A 17,412-nucleotide genomic window follows, 5' to 3' on the forward strand; every position below is an offset into this window, starting at 1 on the left:
CTTGAGGCATAATACTGGACTTCTAAGTTATCTAATGAAATCCCTCCTAATCCTATATTCCCAATGACCTAAGGTTACAGAGTAGCCTTAGAGCTTAAACAGCAACTAATTTTTGAAGCATTCTGAAAATAACTGAAAGGGCAAATTTGTACCTCTCTGATTACTAGCGGTTTGCTATAAGCATATGGATGATAAACTAGTTTCTAATGTAACAGATTCAATTTAACAACATTCCTTAAAAAAGTCACTAGGGAGCAGGCACTGATGGCATTTCATTTAATCCTCCCAGTCCAATTATGTATTATGAATTCCATTTTATAGGTTCAGAGAGGCTCAAAAAGATTAAATTTGTCCCTGAGATCACACAGCTGATGAGGGCAGGACCAGCATTTGAATGTAACTCTGCCTGATATTAAGTCACATGTTCTTTCATTATTATATTATTATTAACGTTATGTTGGCCAGAAAAATGGTTGTGGTATGTAAATATAGAAGTTACATATTTACTCTTGTTGTTTTGTGTTCTAAATTAATTGAAGAAGGACAAAAACAAATATTCTAGCAGTGGATAAAGTTCATTTAGTATGGTGTTTCCTTTTCCACGTCTCTGTCTTTCTCACCTGTCTGCGAAGGTCTCTTGTCTTCTTACACATGTTGTCTATTGCAATATTCAGGGTATTACTCCTTTCCTTTTTTCCAGTCTGAAAGAGAGGGGGGAAAAATGGCATAAGCAATGGTATCAGATTACTCTTTATCACTTAGCAATTTTCTTTCTAAATTTCCTGAAAATAACAGCTTGAAAATTCAAGAATAGGTTTCAAAACTGCTATGATATTGCATATGATTCATGAGCACTTCATTTAAGACTAAGTAGAATGGTGATTAAAGCTCACATTAGTTCCTCCTTTAAGCTTCTGTAACATTTCTGATATGGGGCTGGGTTGTATTCAGTGTGGCAGTCGGTAGAGCATTCTCTCCAAGAAACTCTGATCTTCATTCTTAACAAGTTGACTCTTTAACCTCAAAGCACGCAATTAGCTTAAAAGCATTAGATGCCCAATTTGTCAACTTCTGTGGGAGTTTCTGAAGTCATTTTCATGGTGTATTGTGTAAGTTATGCAGAGCCATATTGGAGTTTTTGCTAAACACCAAATAAAATATGCAGTGCAAATTCATACAATTTGCAAAAGTTGACCACAATTTTAGCTGACAATATTCCAAGAACAAATTGTTTCAAGTAGGAACTGGACGCTGTTTTTGGCTCTTTAAGATAATTTGTGCAACACCTTTTCATTTCTTTAAGCAGAACAGTTCTCTGTTATACCCTTAACCTAAATCTTTGGCTATTAAGCACACAGGGAGTCACCTTGGTTGGTATTTTCTACATATTACTTTTGTGGGAGACAACTGAATTGAATCTAATCATACTTTTCTCAGTCCTATCTTGTATAAAAAAGATTGAAAAAAAATCATTATGTGATTCACCTCTAAGAAAATTGCTACCATTTAAATTAATAAACTGAAAAGGGCTCTTGCGAGGAGACCTTGAAAATCAGGAAGGTAAGTTTAAGCAGCTGATAACTGAGGAAGTTTATAGCACAGACTCCATGAAGAAGGAAATGAAGGTAAAGGGTGGACCATTAGGCTGTGTGTCATACTCTACGTCCAATGACTACATTCACAGATAAATCCATACCTTCAAGGGGAGACACTTCTTTACAAGAAGTTCAAGAACATCTATATACACTGTCCCAGCCTCTGTTTAGTCCCATTTTCTGTTACATCTTCTCAAGTACTACCCTTCCAGTAATAATATTCCTACACATGTCTACCTCTTCTCCCAAGTTCTTATACATAATATACTCTTGACTTCAGCAAGTGTCTACAAAATAACCAGCTGTTAAAATCCTACCTGTTCCTCAATGGTTTCCACAGAGTTCCCTCACCAACTCTCCTCAGGAACAAACTCTCACCTCCTTGTTCCAATAGCATTTTGCAAATTTCCCAATGTTTGTCTCTATGCAAGTTCACCACTCTTACAATACTATTAGAATCTTGATATTGACAAGTATAGCTTTTTTCTGTTCCTGAAAGTAACTCGCAGAGGACGTATTGAAAGGTGTTGACGAGTTTAAAAGTGAACAACTTAATTCAGAACAGAACATAGTTTTATTAGGATCTCACCAAATGCCAGGAAGGTGTCATACTAGATTCTTGAGAAGATTTTGTCCATCAAGGCACAGCTAAAATCCTCTGTTAGCTGAGGTCTCTGTTACCCACCCAAACTTTAGTTACACCTAGATTTCCTCAGCAACAGTGTTACTGATAATTAAGATGGAGAAAAATCACTGTCATTTGAAACCACCTTATACACTGCAAGATGTTTGGCATCCATGGGCCCCTGTCTACTAAATTCCAATGATATTGGCTTCATGCATTTCCAGATGCCTCTTAGGGGAAACAGTAGAGGACTACTAAGTCTCTTACCACTTTTTCTTTTTGACAATGAGTGTGCAATATGTATATGATGGAGATTGTATCTAGTGAAAGAAGTGGAGAGAAGAGAGAGGAAGAAATAGAGACTTTGGCTTCTTCATTCCCAATTTGGATACCTTTTATTTCTCTTTGTTTTCTGATTGCTGGAGACAACTAAAATTCTAGATGTCAGAGCAATAAAAGCAATTGGTGTCAATTACCCAGATGAAAGTTGTGGCTACCTTTTCAGCTCCTACCCAGCATTACCCATGCTAGCAGTAGAAAATTATGAAAAGTTAATGCAGAGCCATGGAAGGCAATGGCATGAGCAGATACACAATGGGCTATAAAACAGTTTCTAATTTTACCTAAAGGACCAAGCCCATATTCTACAGTTTCATGCAGTGTAGCTCTTGGTTGTCTTTTTCAACATCATGAAGCCAGAGATAGTAAAAGAGGTCAGGAGTGGGACAGACTGAAGAGATACCTCCCCCCTCACTGCCCCTCACACAGGATATCAGAAATAATACAGGAGATTCCTGTTGTGTTGACCATAAAAACTCATTAGCCTCCATGATAAGATTCATCAGAATAACTGAAAGATGTCAACCTTCTCAGAACAAACAGCAGTAGCATATAATACTTTAATAAAGGATGACAGGAGGTGACAGCCTCATGGAATTAAATAAGAACTATAAAGATGATTTTTTAAATTTCTATCCAGAGCTTAATGTTAGTTTAAAATGTTTCATTGGGTGAAAAACATTTTGTTCTCTAAGTAACAATAAATAGTCCCTATCACTACAGGGAGTATTAAGTTTTCCCTTCTTCTTTCCTTGTATCTCCCCACCCCCACTTTTTTTCTTTTACCTCCAGCTTCTTATTGTGTCCTTGCTCTATCTACCCAGATTTATTTGACTCAGTCAAGCCATTTTGTGCCTCTTTATTCCTTTTGCATGGCATAAAAATAAAGAAAGCAAGGAGAAATAGCCCCATCCTGCTTAAAAGCCCTCATTCCTTCTGTTCTCAAAGCCTTAACAAATCATCAAGCAATGAGCTAGGACGGAAGGTGAACTATGCTGAAGTAAGGGATGGAAAGGGCAGGATATTAAAACATAACCACAGATAACAGAGCCGGCCTGCATTCTAGGTGCTCAGAAGAGAGGATGCTTCTTAAAGGAGCCTTGACAGGAACTGCCATTAAGTCAGCACAATCTTGCGAATGGAAAAGGCAGCGCTTACAGCAGAGTACCAGGGGGAAAAATGCTGAGAATACACAGCACAGATCAGCACTGTGTAGAGAAAGCAATCACATTCCTCATCAGAAAAAAAAAAAAAAAAAAAAAAAAAAAAAAAAAACCTGTCAGGAAAGGCTCTGTTGAAAAGCACAGTTCTGAACATGGATTTCATTCAGTGATATTTCATTAAAACTACTATTGCATATTTTAAATATTATTCCAATGTGATCCAGGCTTATAATCCTAACTATGAGTCTTTCCATCAGTTCTGTCTCACCATTGCTCCCATGTCACGCTGCAGTTAATTGGATGCTCTCTTGTGGTTCCCTTAAAGCTGCCTACACATTTGGAAAAAGTCTCTCTATAAATAAATTTCCTTGAATTATCCTAATTTGAGTGTTCCATCTGTTTTCTGTTGGGACCCTGCTAGGGAAAACTTTCTACACTGTGTTGTCCAACATAATAGCCACGAGTCACATGTGGCTCTTTAAATTTAAATATAAATTAATTAAAATTAAATAACATTAAAAATTCAATTCTTCACTCCCTTAAAGTGAGCAATAGCTGCATGTGTCTAGTGGTTACTAAAATGGATAGCATAGATACAAAACATTTCCCTCATTGCAGAAAGATATATCAGACAGTACTATTCTAAAACACATCTCATTATATAGTTGAATAAACAGAGTTCCTACTTTTACACAAATCACATTTGATTTAAGAATAAAAGAGTGAGCAAGAAACAAACAAAAAAAGCCCAACCCTCAAGTTATTTACTCTAATAAAGAAATTTAAGGTCTGGGGTGCCGGGGTGGCTCAGTCCATTATGTGTCTGCCTTTCACCCAGGTCATGATCTCAGGGTCCTGGGATCAAGACCCTCCTCCATCTTCCTGTTCAGCAAGGAGTCTGCTTCTTCCTCTTCTTTTTCCTCTCCTTCCCTCTGCCCTTCCCTACTACTCTCCTCCCCCCGCCAGCGGGATGATTTCTACCTCCCCCTCTCAAATAAATAAAATCTTAAAAAAAATAAAAAAAAACCCTCAGATTGTTTTTCAGAGTCCATAGTCTCTCATGGTTCACCTCCCCTTCCAATTTCCCTCAACTCCCTTCTCTCCATCTCCCCTTGTCCTCCATGCTATTTGTTATGCTCAGAGGGGAAGATAAAGCATGAAAGACTATGGACTCTGAGAAACAAACTGAGGGTTTTGGAGGGGAGGGAGGTATGGGGTTAAGTGAGCCTGGTAGTGGGTATTGAGGAGGGCACGTATTGCATGGAGCACTGGGTGTGGTACATAAACAATGACTCTTGGGACACTGAAAAAATAAAAAAAAAAATTTTAAAGCCCCCCCCAAAATAAAATAAAATAAAATAAACAATAAAAAAGCAACTTAATGTCTAATTATGTTCCTTTTTGTTCTAAATCCCTTCAGTGTATTCCCATTGTTGATAGAAGTAATAAAAAATTCTTGATCATGGCATTCAAGGCTCCACATGACCTACTCCCATAATTACCCATCAATTATTAATGAGATACCATAATGAACCCTTTGTTTTCTATGCAATACAATCAAAACTCAGGAACTTTGCCCATATGAAAAATCTCATTTGGCACTTTTGACCTTGTTTTCTGATTATGAACTTCTTTCAGGACTCAACTAAATCACTAAATTTTAGATGAAGCTTTTTTTGAGCATCTCAGCTGAAATTAAATACTCAAATTCCACAATACTTTTTTATACTGTTTATGTTTCTTTTATAATACTTTATTCAATAAATAATCCATCTGTTCAATACATCTTTATTATCTATCAAATGCCAGGCACTATACTAAGGACTGATGATACATTAGACCTAATACCTGCCTTTGAGAAGCACACATCGCATGTTAGAAACAAACATAAACACAGTATTTAATAGAGGTATCCTGGATAACCCAGGGGTCAATGGGAGCTACACTCTCATTAAGGATGAGGAAAAGATTCCTGAGAAGGTAACAACTGAATACTAAAAGACATGTGGGAGTCAGCCAGGTGACGATAAAAGAGAAGGTCACTAAGGGGGCGGAGATAAATTGCACAGAAAGGCAAAAGTCTTTCAAGAATATTTGGTAACTAGTATAAAAAGCATGGGGTGGGGGAAAAGCCAGCTCCTGGAGGTTGCTGCCACATTAAAAAGTGAGGCTGATCCTATAGACCACTGGTATCTCAGAAGTGAAGCCATTATTCAAATGACCACTATTCAAATATGTCAACCTGCCTGGAGTTGCATAATGTATTTAAGGATACTAAGAACAGAGACAGGCAGAGGAATTAGACAGTTGCAGCGAGAGTGTACAAAAAGGCAAAAGGTGCTAAAATTAATGCATTGGCAGTCAGGATGAAGAAAATCAACAGATTTAAGGACTCCCAGTATACAGGAGAGGTTGATGACTGGCAGATGCTCAGGGTGGGTAAAGAAAAGAGGATCAACGTAGGCTGGGTGTAGGTTTCCAGCAGGGATGACTAGTTAGATAATGCTGTTGAACTGGTCATTTTAAAGGGAAAACTGGGTCAATACAAGGATGATGATACCAGTTTTGGAATTGCTGAAGAGCTTGTGAAGAGCTCACTTCATAAGTGTTTGCCCTTTAGATGACTGTTTACCTGCATGGATCTCTCTCAGTATACTGTATGCTCCTTGAGGGACAGAAACTTCCCATACACACAATTTGTCCCTCATGGCATTCCTTACAGTGCTTTACACATAGTAGAAGCTCAAAAGTTATTTGTTGAATAAAGAGAGAAAAAAAAAAAGACTGGATAAAAGTACTATTTGGGAAATTTTGTAGTATCTCTGGACCTTACTTTCCATATCCATAAAATAAAGATTTGCCCCAAATTGTTCCTTTATTCCTTTCTTTTTTTTTTTTTTTAGATTTTATTTATTTATTTGACAGATAGAGATCACAAGTAGGTAGAGAGGCAGGCAGAGAGAGAGGAGGAAGCAGACTCCCTGCTGAGCAGAGAGCCCGATGTGGGGCTTGATCCCAGAACCCTGAGATCATGACCTGAGCCAAAGGCAGAGGCTTAACCCACTGAGTCAACCAGGCGACCCCCTTTATTCCTTTCTAACTTTAAAATTCTTAGAAGGGCCATGATCTCTAAAAATAAGAATTATAGGACAATATATTACTTGTATTATACAAGTTTTTGCATAAACTGTTAAAAATGTGCTGGAAACATATGCATAATATGAATCTGTAATGGTACAAATAAAAGGAGACATTTGAACCAGGAAGGTCATGATGTTGACCTCAAAAGAATTATGAAGCTTCAAATACTAAGGGATAAAGTTTAAAGCAAATGAAAATTTGTCTAATTCATAATCAAATAAAAATGTCATCAGTGCAGAGAGGAGCCCATATGGAATTTAAACTGCAAGAAAAATGTTTTTGTTGTTGTTTTGTTATTTATTTTTTTTATTTTTTAAATGTGTACCATCATATTCAACCTTTTAAAATGACACATTTCCCTTTAAACAGGAAATCTTCATTGCATGGTAAAGATGAAATATGATGCCCTTAAATTAGTTCTTCTCTGCAGAAATAGCTTTAAAAATATTTTATGCTTAACACTTAGCAGAAGCACAGATTCTAGTCCACATTTTTCAGGCATGAAAGACATACAAACAGACAAGCATAAAAAAATGAAATCTATCCTAAAATGCCATCTTCCTGAATGGCATGTCAGGAAAACATCCTGACAGGGTACACTAAAACACATTTCTGAAACAAAGTCTGTGCTATTAAAATAAAACTAAAACAAATAAAAATTAGCTTTGAGACTTGAAATGAGGTTTTAAAAAATAACTTTATCAGGGAAGTAGGATAAAGACCCCAAGTGTCTTGAACTTCTGTTTTCCTGAAGAAGTAAGATGTCGCCCCAGGCAAACTCCTGCTGGGGTGGGACTGAGAGGCTGTGAGAGGGAATCCACATTGTCAAATATCAACCACAGCAAAGTACTTTTACATTTATTGTCTCAAATGCCATTCGCAGTAACTGCTCACACATTTGCATGTGAAGACACTGAAGTTCAGTAAATTTAAATATCTTACCCAGGAGGAAATGCGGTAAGTGGTAGGATCAATTTGAGCTGAGTCTAATCTGAGGCTTTAACCACCATACTGTAACGACTTGAATGAGCTGTAACTTAAACCCAAATTAATGTTTTCTGTAAATTACATAAATTTTTTTCTTAAAAGTAATGAGCAGAATAACACAGAAGTTTGTGACGACAGTTAAAATTGTGTTTGAATCTGTGCTTTACTATTTGACAGCTATATGCCCTCAGCCAAATTCTTTAACCTCTCTAGCTCTTAGCTTCTTTACCTATAAAAATGGAGATAATGGAGCGATTATATTATAGGGTTATTATAAGGAATTAAAGATATAGGATATGCAAGTTCTGGCAAATAAGAAGGGCTCAAGAAATGCTAGCAGTTATTACTCTACTTATAGATAGTGTTACCATCGTTATTAACCCTTGCATTTCTCAAACTAGCTGGCTGTTGCCCCTATGGGTTTTGGGGGGTTCTTTTGGTTTTTGTTTTTTGTTTTTCAAACAGTAAACCTTTATCCTGGAATGTTCTGATCTCTTCTGTTCAGAATTCTTACTTCGTAATGCAAAACTCAATTTAAGCACCTCATCTTCTATATCTTCTTTTCTATCCCCAATTAAAAAAAAAAAAACACAAAAATTAAAAACCCTCTCGATTATGTTTCCACAGTTTTCCCTGCATGTTTCAGTTATAACCCTTGCAAAATATTCTGTCACCCTTTATTTATACTCTGCCTCATCTTTTAAATTGTCCAGTCTTCACTCTGTAATCTTAGTGCCTACCACAGTATTCAGCACTCCACTAACAATTGTAGACAAAATAAATAATGGAAAAGTGGCTAACTACACTTTTATTGATTGTAACTAATATTCGGCTTTATTAATAAAATTAGTATTTATATTTTAACAAAAGTAATTAATGTTCACTCTATTAGCTGTTATTCTATTCAATTGGTGTTTTCATTCACAGATTATTGTCGTTATTCCCTAAAGAAGGTACAACATAAACTTGGTATGAGAATGAAATCTAATCTGTTGATCAGAAAATGTGAGATCTGAAATAAACTCTCTAGGTGACCCTAACTAAGTTGAAGCACTTCTCTTGACCTTAGTCTCTGCATCTGTAAATGGAGATTGTACTAAGTGATCTCCAGAGTCCCCTGCACTCTCCCTGCACCCCTGGACCCCAGCTCTAAGAGCATGTGGTGATGGAGTTCTCTGTGGATGTACAGTCTAGAACATACATAATCAAATACTGAGAACAGGACACTGCCTTCGGTCACATGTGTCCTCAGACCAGAGATGTTATGCCAGACTGCAGGGTTTCAATGGGCACACACCAAACATGAAAGAAATATTCATGGGTTTGCACCACAATAAAATTCAAATTATCTTCCTGGGCATGTTACTAACCAATCTTAAATCTCAGGGACGGATGTAAACCATGGGCATCTCTTAAAGATCTTGCCATGGAAAATCAGTCATAATACGTCCAAGTACAGATGCAAAGATCCATCCCCATGACCCATATGTAACTTTACAAGACTCTGAAGAGTCAAGAGAAACCTCAGACTCTATTTCCCATCGACTCTGGCACTATTTCCACCTCAAGCTATTTTCTATTATGATAACATGCCTCGATCTGTGCTCCTATTTCCCCTCTCTTCCAGCTAGAGTTTCTTGTCCTCCACTGAAGCCCAGCAAACTCTGGAACCGACTCTGTTCTTAATAGGGAGAAACTGAAAAGATAGAGTTTATTAATTTCAGTGATTCAGCATTAAACTAAACTTGCTGTGACCCCTATTCTAATGGGTTTCAGATCTTGCCAGCTCCTAGGTCAGTGACTATTCCTATAAATCAGGATATGATTACTATTAAATGAAGGGAATATATTCAAAATTGAAGGTTTTACTTAGGTTCAGGGCAGGATTCAAAATATTGTATACATTAATGGTTTCTAAATACTCATCTCAGGAGTCATGAGGTAAAATGCAAAAATACAGATAATTGAGTTATTTAACCATAAGATCTGTCCTTTAATCTGAGAGTTTTTTCATATTTTTATGTTAAAATTTTTGTTGTTTCTTTTATAAAATGATGCTTTACTTAATGGCACAATATTTTCTATTTTTATAACATCTTTGACAGAACAAAGTAATAGAAAACCTGTCAGTTTCATAGGTTTTGTCTCTCTGTGTGTGTGTATATGCATTCTTTGTTTTTCTGTTTGCATAAATTATAGTTTTGAGGATTAATGGTTTAAAACAAAGAAATAAGAAGTCTGCCTAATCACAGTCAAAATTGACTAAATCAGTCAGTTGTGGTATTGGCATATAAACAAATAATATCTGTGCTTGGGGCGCCTAGGTGGTTCAGTGGGTTAAGCGTCTGCCTTCGGCTCAGGTCCTGATCTCAGGATCTTGGGCTGGGTTCCCTGCTCACTAGGGAGCCTGCTTCTTCCTCTCCTTCTGTCCCCTCCCCCACTCATTCTCTCTCTCTCTTGCTCTTTCAAATAAAAAGAAAAGCTTAAAAAAATAATGTCTGTGCTTTTGAAACTGGATTTATTTTCTCAGCTTGTTCAGGACATTTTATATCAATAACACTGCACTTAAAATCACAGTTGTGTTAAGTTGCCATTAAAAGTCATGAAATAGTAGAATTAGATAGATAGTCTTCAAATCTTTGTTCCAAGACTAATTAACAAAGTGACCACATGCCAGTTATGAATGGCAAGATTCAGATTCCTCATCTATAGGATGGAGATGGCAATACCTTCTTTAGGGGTTAGGTGAATTAAATAAAATAAATGTACAGAAAGCATGCAAGGCAGTCATATAACTGACACTTATACATTTTCTTTATTATTAGCAATAAAAATACTTGAATGTAAAATCACAGGGGGTATAGAACAGAAATTATTTTATTTACTGAATTACTGCTAAATTTCCCACAGTGCTTGGGCATAATAGAGGTTCAGTATTGTTTTATTTGAATAATTGTTTAAAAAATGATTGACCTGATAAGAAAATGAATGAATATATGATACATGATATAAATCTACTAATTTAAGGAGGATTTACTATAGTTATCAGAAAAGTTGTAGAGATCGTTGTTACATAGTACTGAGTCCTTGAAAAGAGTAGTCTTCAGAAAAGTTGATATAGAAAAAAATATATAGATAGCTAGGCCCAAATTCACAAGTCCTCTAATTTCAATTAATGGTTAAGGTGTGTATTATGTCTTTACTGACATTTCATTTTCCAAAATCCCCTTAGTGAGTCATTGTCAGAAGTTGTTAACATATTTCAGAAAGAGATATAGCTCATTCTAAAAAATCTCTTTAATTTTGTGTTGTTTGACCCAGCAGCCAGCTTCAGGAGCCTGCCTACCAATAAAGAAAAACCGCTGTGAATACTAATATAAGAATATCTGTGAGAAAGTAGAATGTGGTATTTTATGCTGTCAATTACACCTTGACTTCTTATGGCAAAGATCTTTATCATATTAGAAGCCACTACCAGAGGCTAACAACTAATGACATAGCATTATTACACATAGTCCAAATTAGTTTCCATCTTTTAAATAGAACCCCTATTCTCTAACAACTTTTCTATCTCTACCATGCTTTGTGAGATAGAGTATTAGAACACTGTTCTCATTAAAATTTTTCTTGCCATTTCTCCACTTTGTTAAGAAGAATTCATATTCTTTTTATTTCCTGAGTCGGGTTTTCATAGTTTAAGTATACTCTCTATGTCAAATTTCAGCCAAAAGTGAGCCTTATAAGGTTTATTATAGAACATCTAACAAAGGTTTTCTATGGCCCACACATGTGAAATATAGATCAAATAGATTTCCACTGTTCTGCTTATGGTTTTCACTTTTACTATTAACTGCCTTGCAGACATGTTTCTTTTTAACACTATAAAAATAAAATGGATTTATTCTTAATGTTTAAAATAAAGACTTTCTATCATTGCTATCTTCAATTAGCACTTTTAAGGTTCCTAAGTCAAAGAGTCTTAGATTCTGTGGCATGGAGAAAAGTTAAAATACAAATAGGTTATACTTTAACAACAGAGACGGAGCTGGAATGTATTACACTAAGAGTAATAAGTCAGTCAGAAAAAGACAAATACCATGTTATTTCACTTATATGTGAAATTTAAAATCAAAATGGATGAACATAGGGAAAAGGAAAAAAGAGAGGGCAGCAAACCATAAAATAGACCCTTAATTACATAGAACAAACTGATAGTGGCTGGAGGGGAGATGGGCAGGAGATGGGCATTAAGAACACTTGTGGGGCGCCTGGGTGGCTCAGTGGTTTGGGCTGCTGCCTTCGGCTCGGGTCATGATCTCAGGGTCCTGGAATTGAGCCCTGCATTGGGCTCTCTGCTCCGCAGGAAGCCTGCTTCCCTCTCTCTCTCTGCCTGCCTCTCTATCTACTTGTGATCTCTGTCTGTCAAATAAATAAATAAAACCTTTAAAAAAAAAAAAAAGAAGAACACTTGTGATGAGTACTGGGTGTTATATGCAAGTGATGAATCATTAAATTCTAGTCCTGAAACTAATATTACAGTATATGTTAACTAACCATAATTTAAATAAAAACTTGAAACATTAAAAAAAAGAGAGAGAGATATGTTATACCTTAAAGAAACCTGGCATATGGGAAAAAAAAGAAAAGAAAAGAAAACCTTCCTTCATTCCTTCAAAATACATTAGCAGGTAATAATTTTCTTTACAATTAAAATTTATTTGCAGAAAATATATAAATAGAGCAAGCCTTCTTAGGCCTGTTGAAAATATTTCTTTTTGTTATGAAACTTGATTTGTGCATACATCTTTAACAGAAAAAAAATTCATAAACAGGATCTAACCTACAAGCAGTCAAAATAAATATTGATCTATATGGTGTAACTTGAGAGGAACCAACACCTTCCTCTTGAAAATATTATCTTCCTCCCCATGTTCCCCCTTCCAGACTCTACCTAGTATATGAAATTTTCCATTTCTTTTTTTCTTTCAAATATTTAGATTTAATTAAAGCACCAAGATGCACATAAGGGAATTTCACACTGATGTGTCAGACCAAGATAATGATTTTCAAAAGAAATAATGAAAAGCCAGTTATATGACTCTGAAACCTCAAATCTATAAAGAAGATATAAAGGCCAAAATGTGTGGAGACTAGGTGAGATTTTATGGAAAGAATTTATATGAACAAAGCAATCTAGGATCTCTATCCTTTTCCCTAGTATGTAGGGAAGAGGATGATGAAAGAAACTTCAGTGGGGCCATTTAGAAAGTATGGTATGAGTCCCTGGCAGCTGAGATGCAGTTGCAAGTATAAACTCTAACTGGAGAAATCTACCTGATGAGAGATGCCTGGCTAGCTGCTGGGGAATAAATAGAAAAAAATCCATTGTCTGAACATTTGCCATGCTCCAGGTATGAATCTCATGCAAAAGACAACTGATCTCAGGTCATCTTGGGTTTTGCCCAAGATCATTACTTAGATTAATAAATAAAGAGAAATAAAGAGGAGTTATAGAAACTGCTAGATTTTGAGGATAAGCTGTCAGCTGTGGGAGAAGCTACCACTCATACCAAGGGAATTACAGGTAAAATCTGGACCTCCAAGGAACTCATGAAGTCCCTTGTGACTGGGTTTTCCCATTTGCCCCTTCAGATCCATTCACCACCCCTTGTCACCATACCGTTGTTCCCTACCATCCAGATTTCATACAAATGCTCCCTTATTCCCTGCTTTCAAGTGGATTTGACAATGAGAGGCATAAGAGTTTGGGAGGAGAATAAGGTCAAGGTACTTATTCTTTTATTGCTACTATGAGGGATTGCTGTTAAGTTGACTAAGTTCCTCTTTTGAAGACCACAGCTCTTGTCAGGCAGCCTTCTTCATAAAGCGGACACCCACTCAGAGTTCAGGAACCATTCCCTCACTCGTTCCTTCAAGCCTAGAGATGGGTGGGCTTCCTGCAGTGGCTATGCTCCATCCCTTGTTGATTCCCAAACCTTGTTCACACCTATGTAAATAAGCTTTTTAATACATTTTCCTCAAATTACCAGCTTGGTGTATCATGTTTTCTCTTGCTGGGACCCTAATCAAGACAGTAAGTTTAGGGGAAAATTCAGCTCTTAACACCCAGAGAGCCAGCAATAGCTTTCCTATTACCCTTTCCTCTCCTCTTTCCCCTTGCTTCATGCCTGAAAGGGAGGAAAAAAGAAAAAGCCAATAACTTCTCTTTCCCAGTTACTGATTTCCTACATGCAGTAGGCCCAAAGTGTGGGAAATTTGGGACCAATTTAAATCAAGATACAAGTTTTGACAATTACATCTTAACTACTAATTAGAAGAAAGAAAGTGACACAAAAGATCAAAGTTAACTAGAACAAATTTGAGATTTCTTGATTTGTCATTCAGGGTTAGGGGAAGAACTTACCCCACTATATAAAATTAAAGGGACAGTGGGACTACACCAAATATAAAAGCTTTTGCACAGCAAAGGAAACCAACAAAATGAAAAGGCAACCTACTGAATAGGAGAAAATATTTGTAAATGATATTTCCAATGAGTTAATATCCAAAATATATAAAGAACTTACACAACTCAAAACCAAAAGCCACAAATAATCAAATTTTAAAAATAGGCAGAGGGCCTTAGAATAGGTTTTTTTTTTTCCAAAGAAGACACATAAATGGCAAGCAGACATAAAAAGATGCTCAACATCATTAATCATCAAAATCACAATAAGATATCACTTCACACCAGTCAGAATGGCTAAAACCAAAAAGACAAAAAATAACAAGTGTTAGCAAAGACATGACGAAAAAGAAACCCTCATGCATTGTTGGTGGGAATGTAAATTGGCACAGCCACTGTGGAAAACAATATGGAGGTTCCTCAAAAAATTAAAAATAGAAATATCGTATGATCTAGTAATTCTCCCATTGGATATTTACCAAAGAAAATGAAAACACTAATTTGAAAACAACATATGCACCACTATGTTTATTGAAGTATTTTGTACAATAGCCAAAATATGGATGCAACCCAAATATCCATCCATAGATGAATGGATAAAGAGGATATGGTGTGTGTGTGTGTGTGTGTGTTTGTATGTATGTGTGTATAGTGTATTTTACATATGCATATACATACATATACAAGTGTGTGTGTATACATATATTCATAAAGAAGATACAGTGTGTGTGTACACATACATATATATGTATATGTATATATGGTGTGTGTATACATATACATATGGTGGTAGAATATTACTCAGTCATTAAAAAGGATGTCATCTTTCCATTTGTGACAATATGGGTGGACCTAGAGGGTGTTATGCTAAGTGAAATAAGTCAGAGAAATATAAATATTAAATATTTTATTTATATGTGGAATCTTGAAAAAACACAACAAAACAAATGAACAAACAATTAAAAAGCGAAAGCAGATCCATAAATACAGAAACAAACTGATGTTTGCCAGAGGGGAGGCCTGCAGGAGGATGAGTGAAGGGGAGTGAAGGGGAGTTGCAGGTACAGGCTTCTAATTATGGAATGAGTAAGCCACAGGGATTAAAGGTAGAGCATAGGAAATAGAGTCAGTGGTATTGTAATAGCTTTGTATGTTGACAGAAGACTGGCACACTTGTGGTGAGCACAGCATAATGCTTAGACTTGCCAAATCACTATGATTTATACCTGAAACCAATGTAACATCACATGTCAACTACATTTCAATTAAAAAAAAGAAAAAAATTAAAGTAAGAGTGAGAGATAAAAAATATAACCTCTTTATTTTACTAGCTTTTTGAACACCATTGTTATTTTAGTTTTAAACTCCAAAAGCTGCCTTAGAAGCATTACATGTTGGATACACTATTGGGATAAGTAGCAGGAAGAAGGGGGTTTGTTAAGAAATACACAAAATAGTGACCATTTTCAGAGAACAGGCATCAGGATGGTATTTAAGTCAGTCACAGGGAAAGGAAGGCATCAAAAGAGGGAAGACCTAAGGGCAGTGAGTCCAACTGTACAATAGTGTCGCAGACTCACCTGGCACCCTGCTAACAGAATGATGCAAATTTAAAATTCACAATGCAATTTCAAAGAAAATCCTTCTCTATTCAAATTGATAGTTCTAAGACTAATTCCTAATACATCTTTCCAAGTTTCCCCTTCTCATTCATTGATGTAGAAGAAAAAAGATCTCTACTTAGTCAGTCAGAAGGGAGGGTTTAAGTCTTAACTTTTCCACTTACTAGACATGCAAACTTGCACAAATCACAGTGTCTGTGCCTCAGTTTCCTTTTCTATAAAACGGGGTAACCCTTCCCAATCTGACATCCATCTACCACCTGTTACTACTGGGGGTACTTACTGCTTTCTGGTTGTATCTCCTTACAAGAAAGAATATTTTTTTTTAATTTCAGTCCTTAAGGAGAAAATGCTAGTGGAGGAATATTTTGAGTTTGTTGGTCCTTCAAGGAGGAGCACCTTACCTGGTGAGCAAGGTTGGATAGAAGTTGGGGAGGACACACTTAGAGCTCTCTGTGGATCTCTCTCTCTTTTCCTCTCTGCCTTGTCAGTCCCTCCATGTCAGAATTGAATTCTCAGAGAGGCATTGAATGGACTTCAATTTAGGGAAGAAGGAATAGGAAGCCCTTTTATAACCAAGCCCAGTCTCCTTGTCTAGTTTTGTTGATTCTAATCTTCCCTGGAATGAAGGAGAGGCAAGTGACAGACCACAACAAAAGCACAAAGGTAGGCAGGCACTTGCAAGTGTTCTTATTTGCGATACAATCAACAAGATTTAAAGTGATATTTGAACTACACACCTGTTACCAATGCATGTGTTACTATATCCTTTCAAAACTCCGAGCTTAGTGCATGATTCTTCCACAGACAACTAATACACAGAGATTTCTAAGGACTTTCAGTGAGCTTTAATTAATGCTATCAAAGAAAGCCTAGAAAATATCCATTTGTCTTAAAGGCAAAACCAAATACTGTATATTCAAAAGGGAAACTAAAATAACCGTTTGAAATGTGACCATCATTTTGAAGCAATCACTGCCACGAATTTACCATCCCTTCAGGAGACCAATCCATGACTCCTGTCTTAAGTCTGCCAGGCAAACCAGGTGATACCTTTGCTTCATTCTTATTTGGTGCAGAAAAAGACTCAGTAAATTTAATTGAATTAGTGATATCAGCTAATTTTGGTGGAGAGGGGTTCGGAGTCTTACACATTGTTTTGTTTTGTTTTTGTTTTTGTTTTTATTTGTTTAAAGACTACTGCTCTCTTTCCTAAGGGTCAACTTTCCCCATCACTGAGGCTGTGCAAACTGGCCTACCCAGCAGAAGAGACGGATATCTGGGGAGTCATAAACCAAGTCTCTCTGAGCGGCGTGATTTGGACGTGGTGCCGTATATCAGTTCCAGACGTCAGGGAAGACTGATAAAGCTGCGCAAAGCTCCCTGAGAAGCACAGCTGAGTTGCAGGAGATTGCTGTGATGATAATCGCCAGAACAAACCATAAATTCCAGACTCAGAATTAGGAATGGCCTG

General features: G+C 36.5%; 1 protein-coding gene across 2 annotated transcripts in view; it reads right to left on the reverse strand.

Annotated features, from left to right (window-relative positions):
• Window positions 1–17,412, reverse strand: part of CTNNA3 (catenin alpha 3) — a 1,804,468-nt gene that overhangs the window by 836,360 nt on the left and 950,696 nt on the right. For both annotated transcript variants that reach the window (XM_059397521.1, XM_059397522.1), the window contains one exon: window positions 621–701. In XM_059397521.1, the coding sequence (XP_059253504.1) occupies window positions 621–701 (81 nt within the window). The remainder of the gene's footprint in view (window positions 1–620; window positions 702–17,412) is intronic.

This window comes from Mustela nigripes, chromosome 4 (assembly GCF_022355385.1).
Source record: "Mustela nigripes isolate SB6536 chromosome 4, MUSNIG.SB6536, whole genome shotgun sequence".
Taxonomy (NCBI): domain Eukaryota; kingdom Metazoa; phylum Chordata; class Mammalia; order Carnivora; family Mustelidae; genus Mustela; species Mustela nigripes.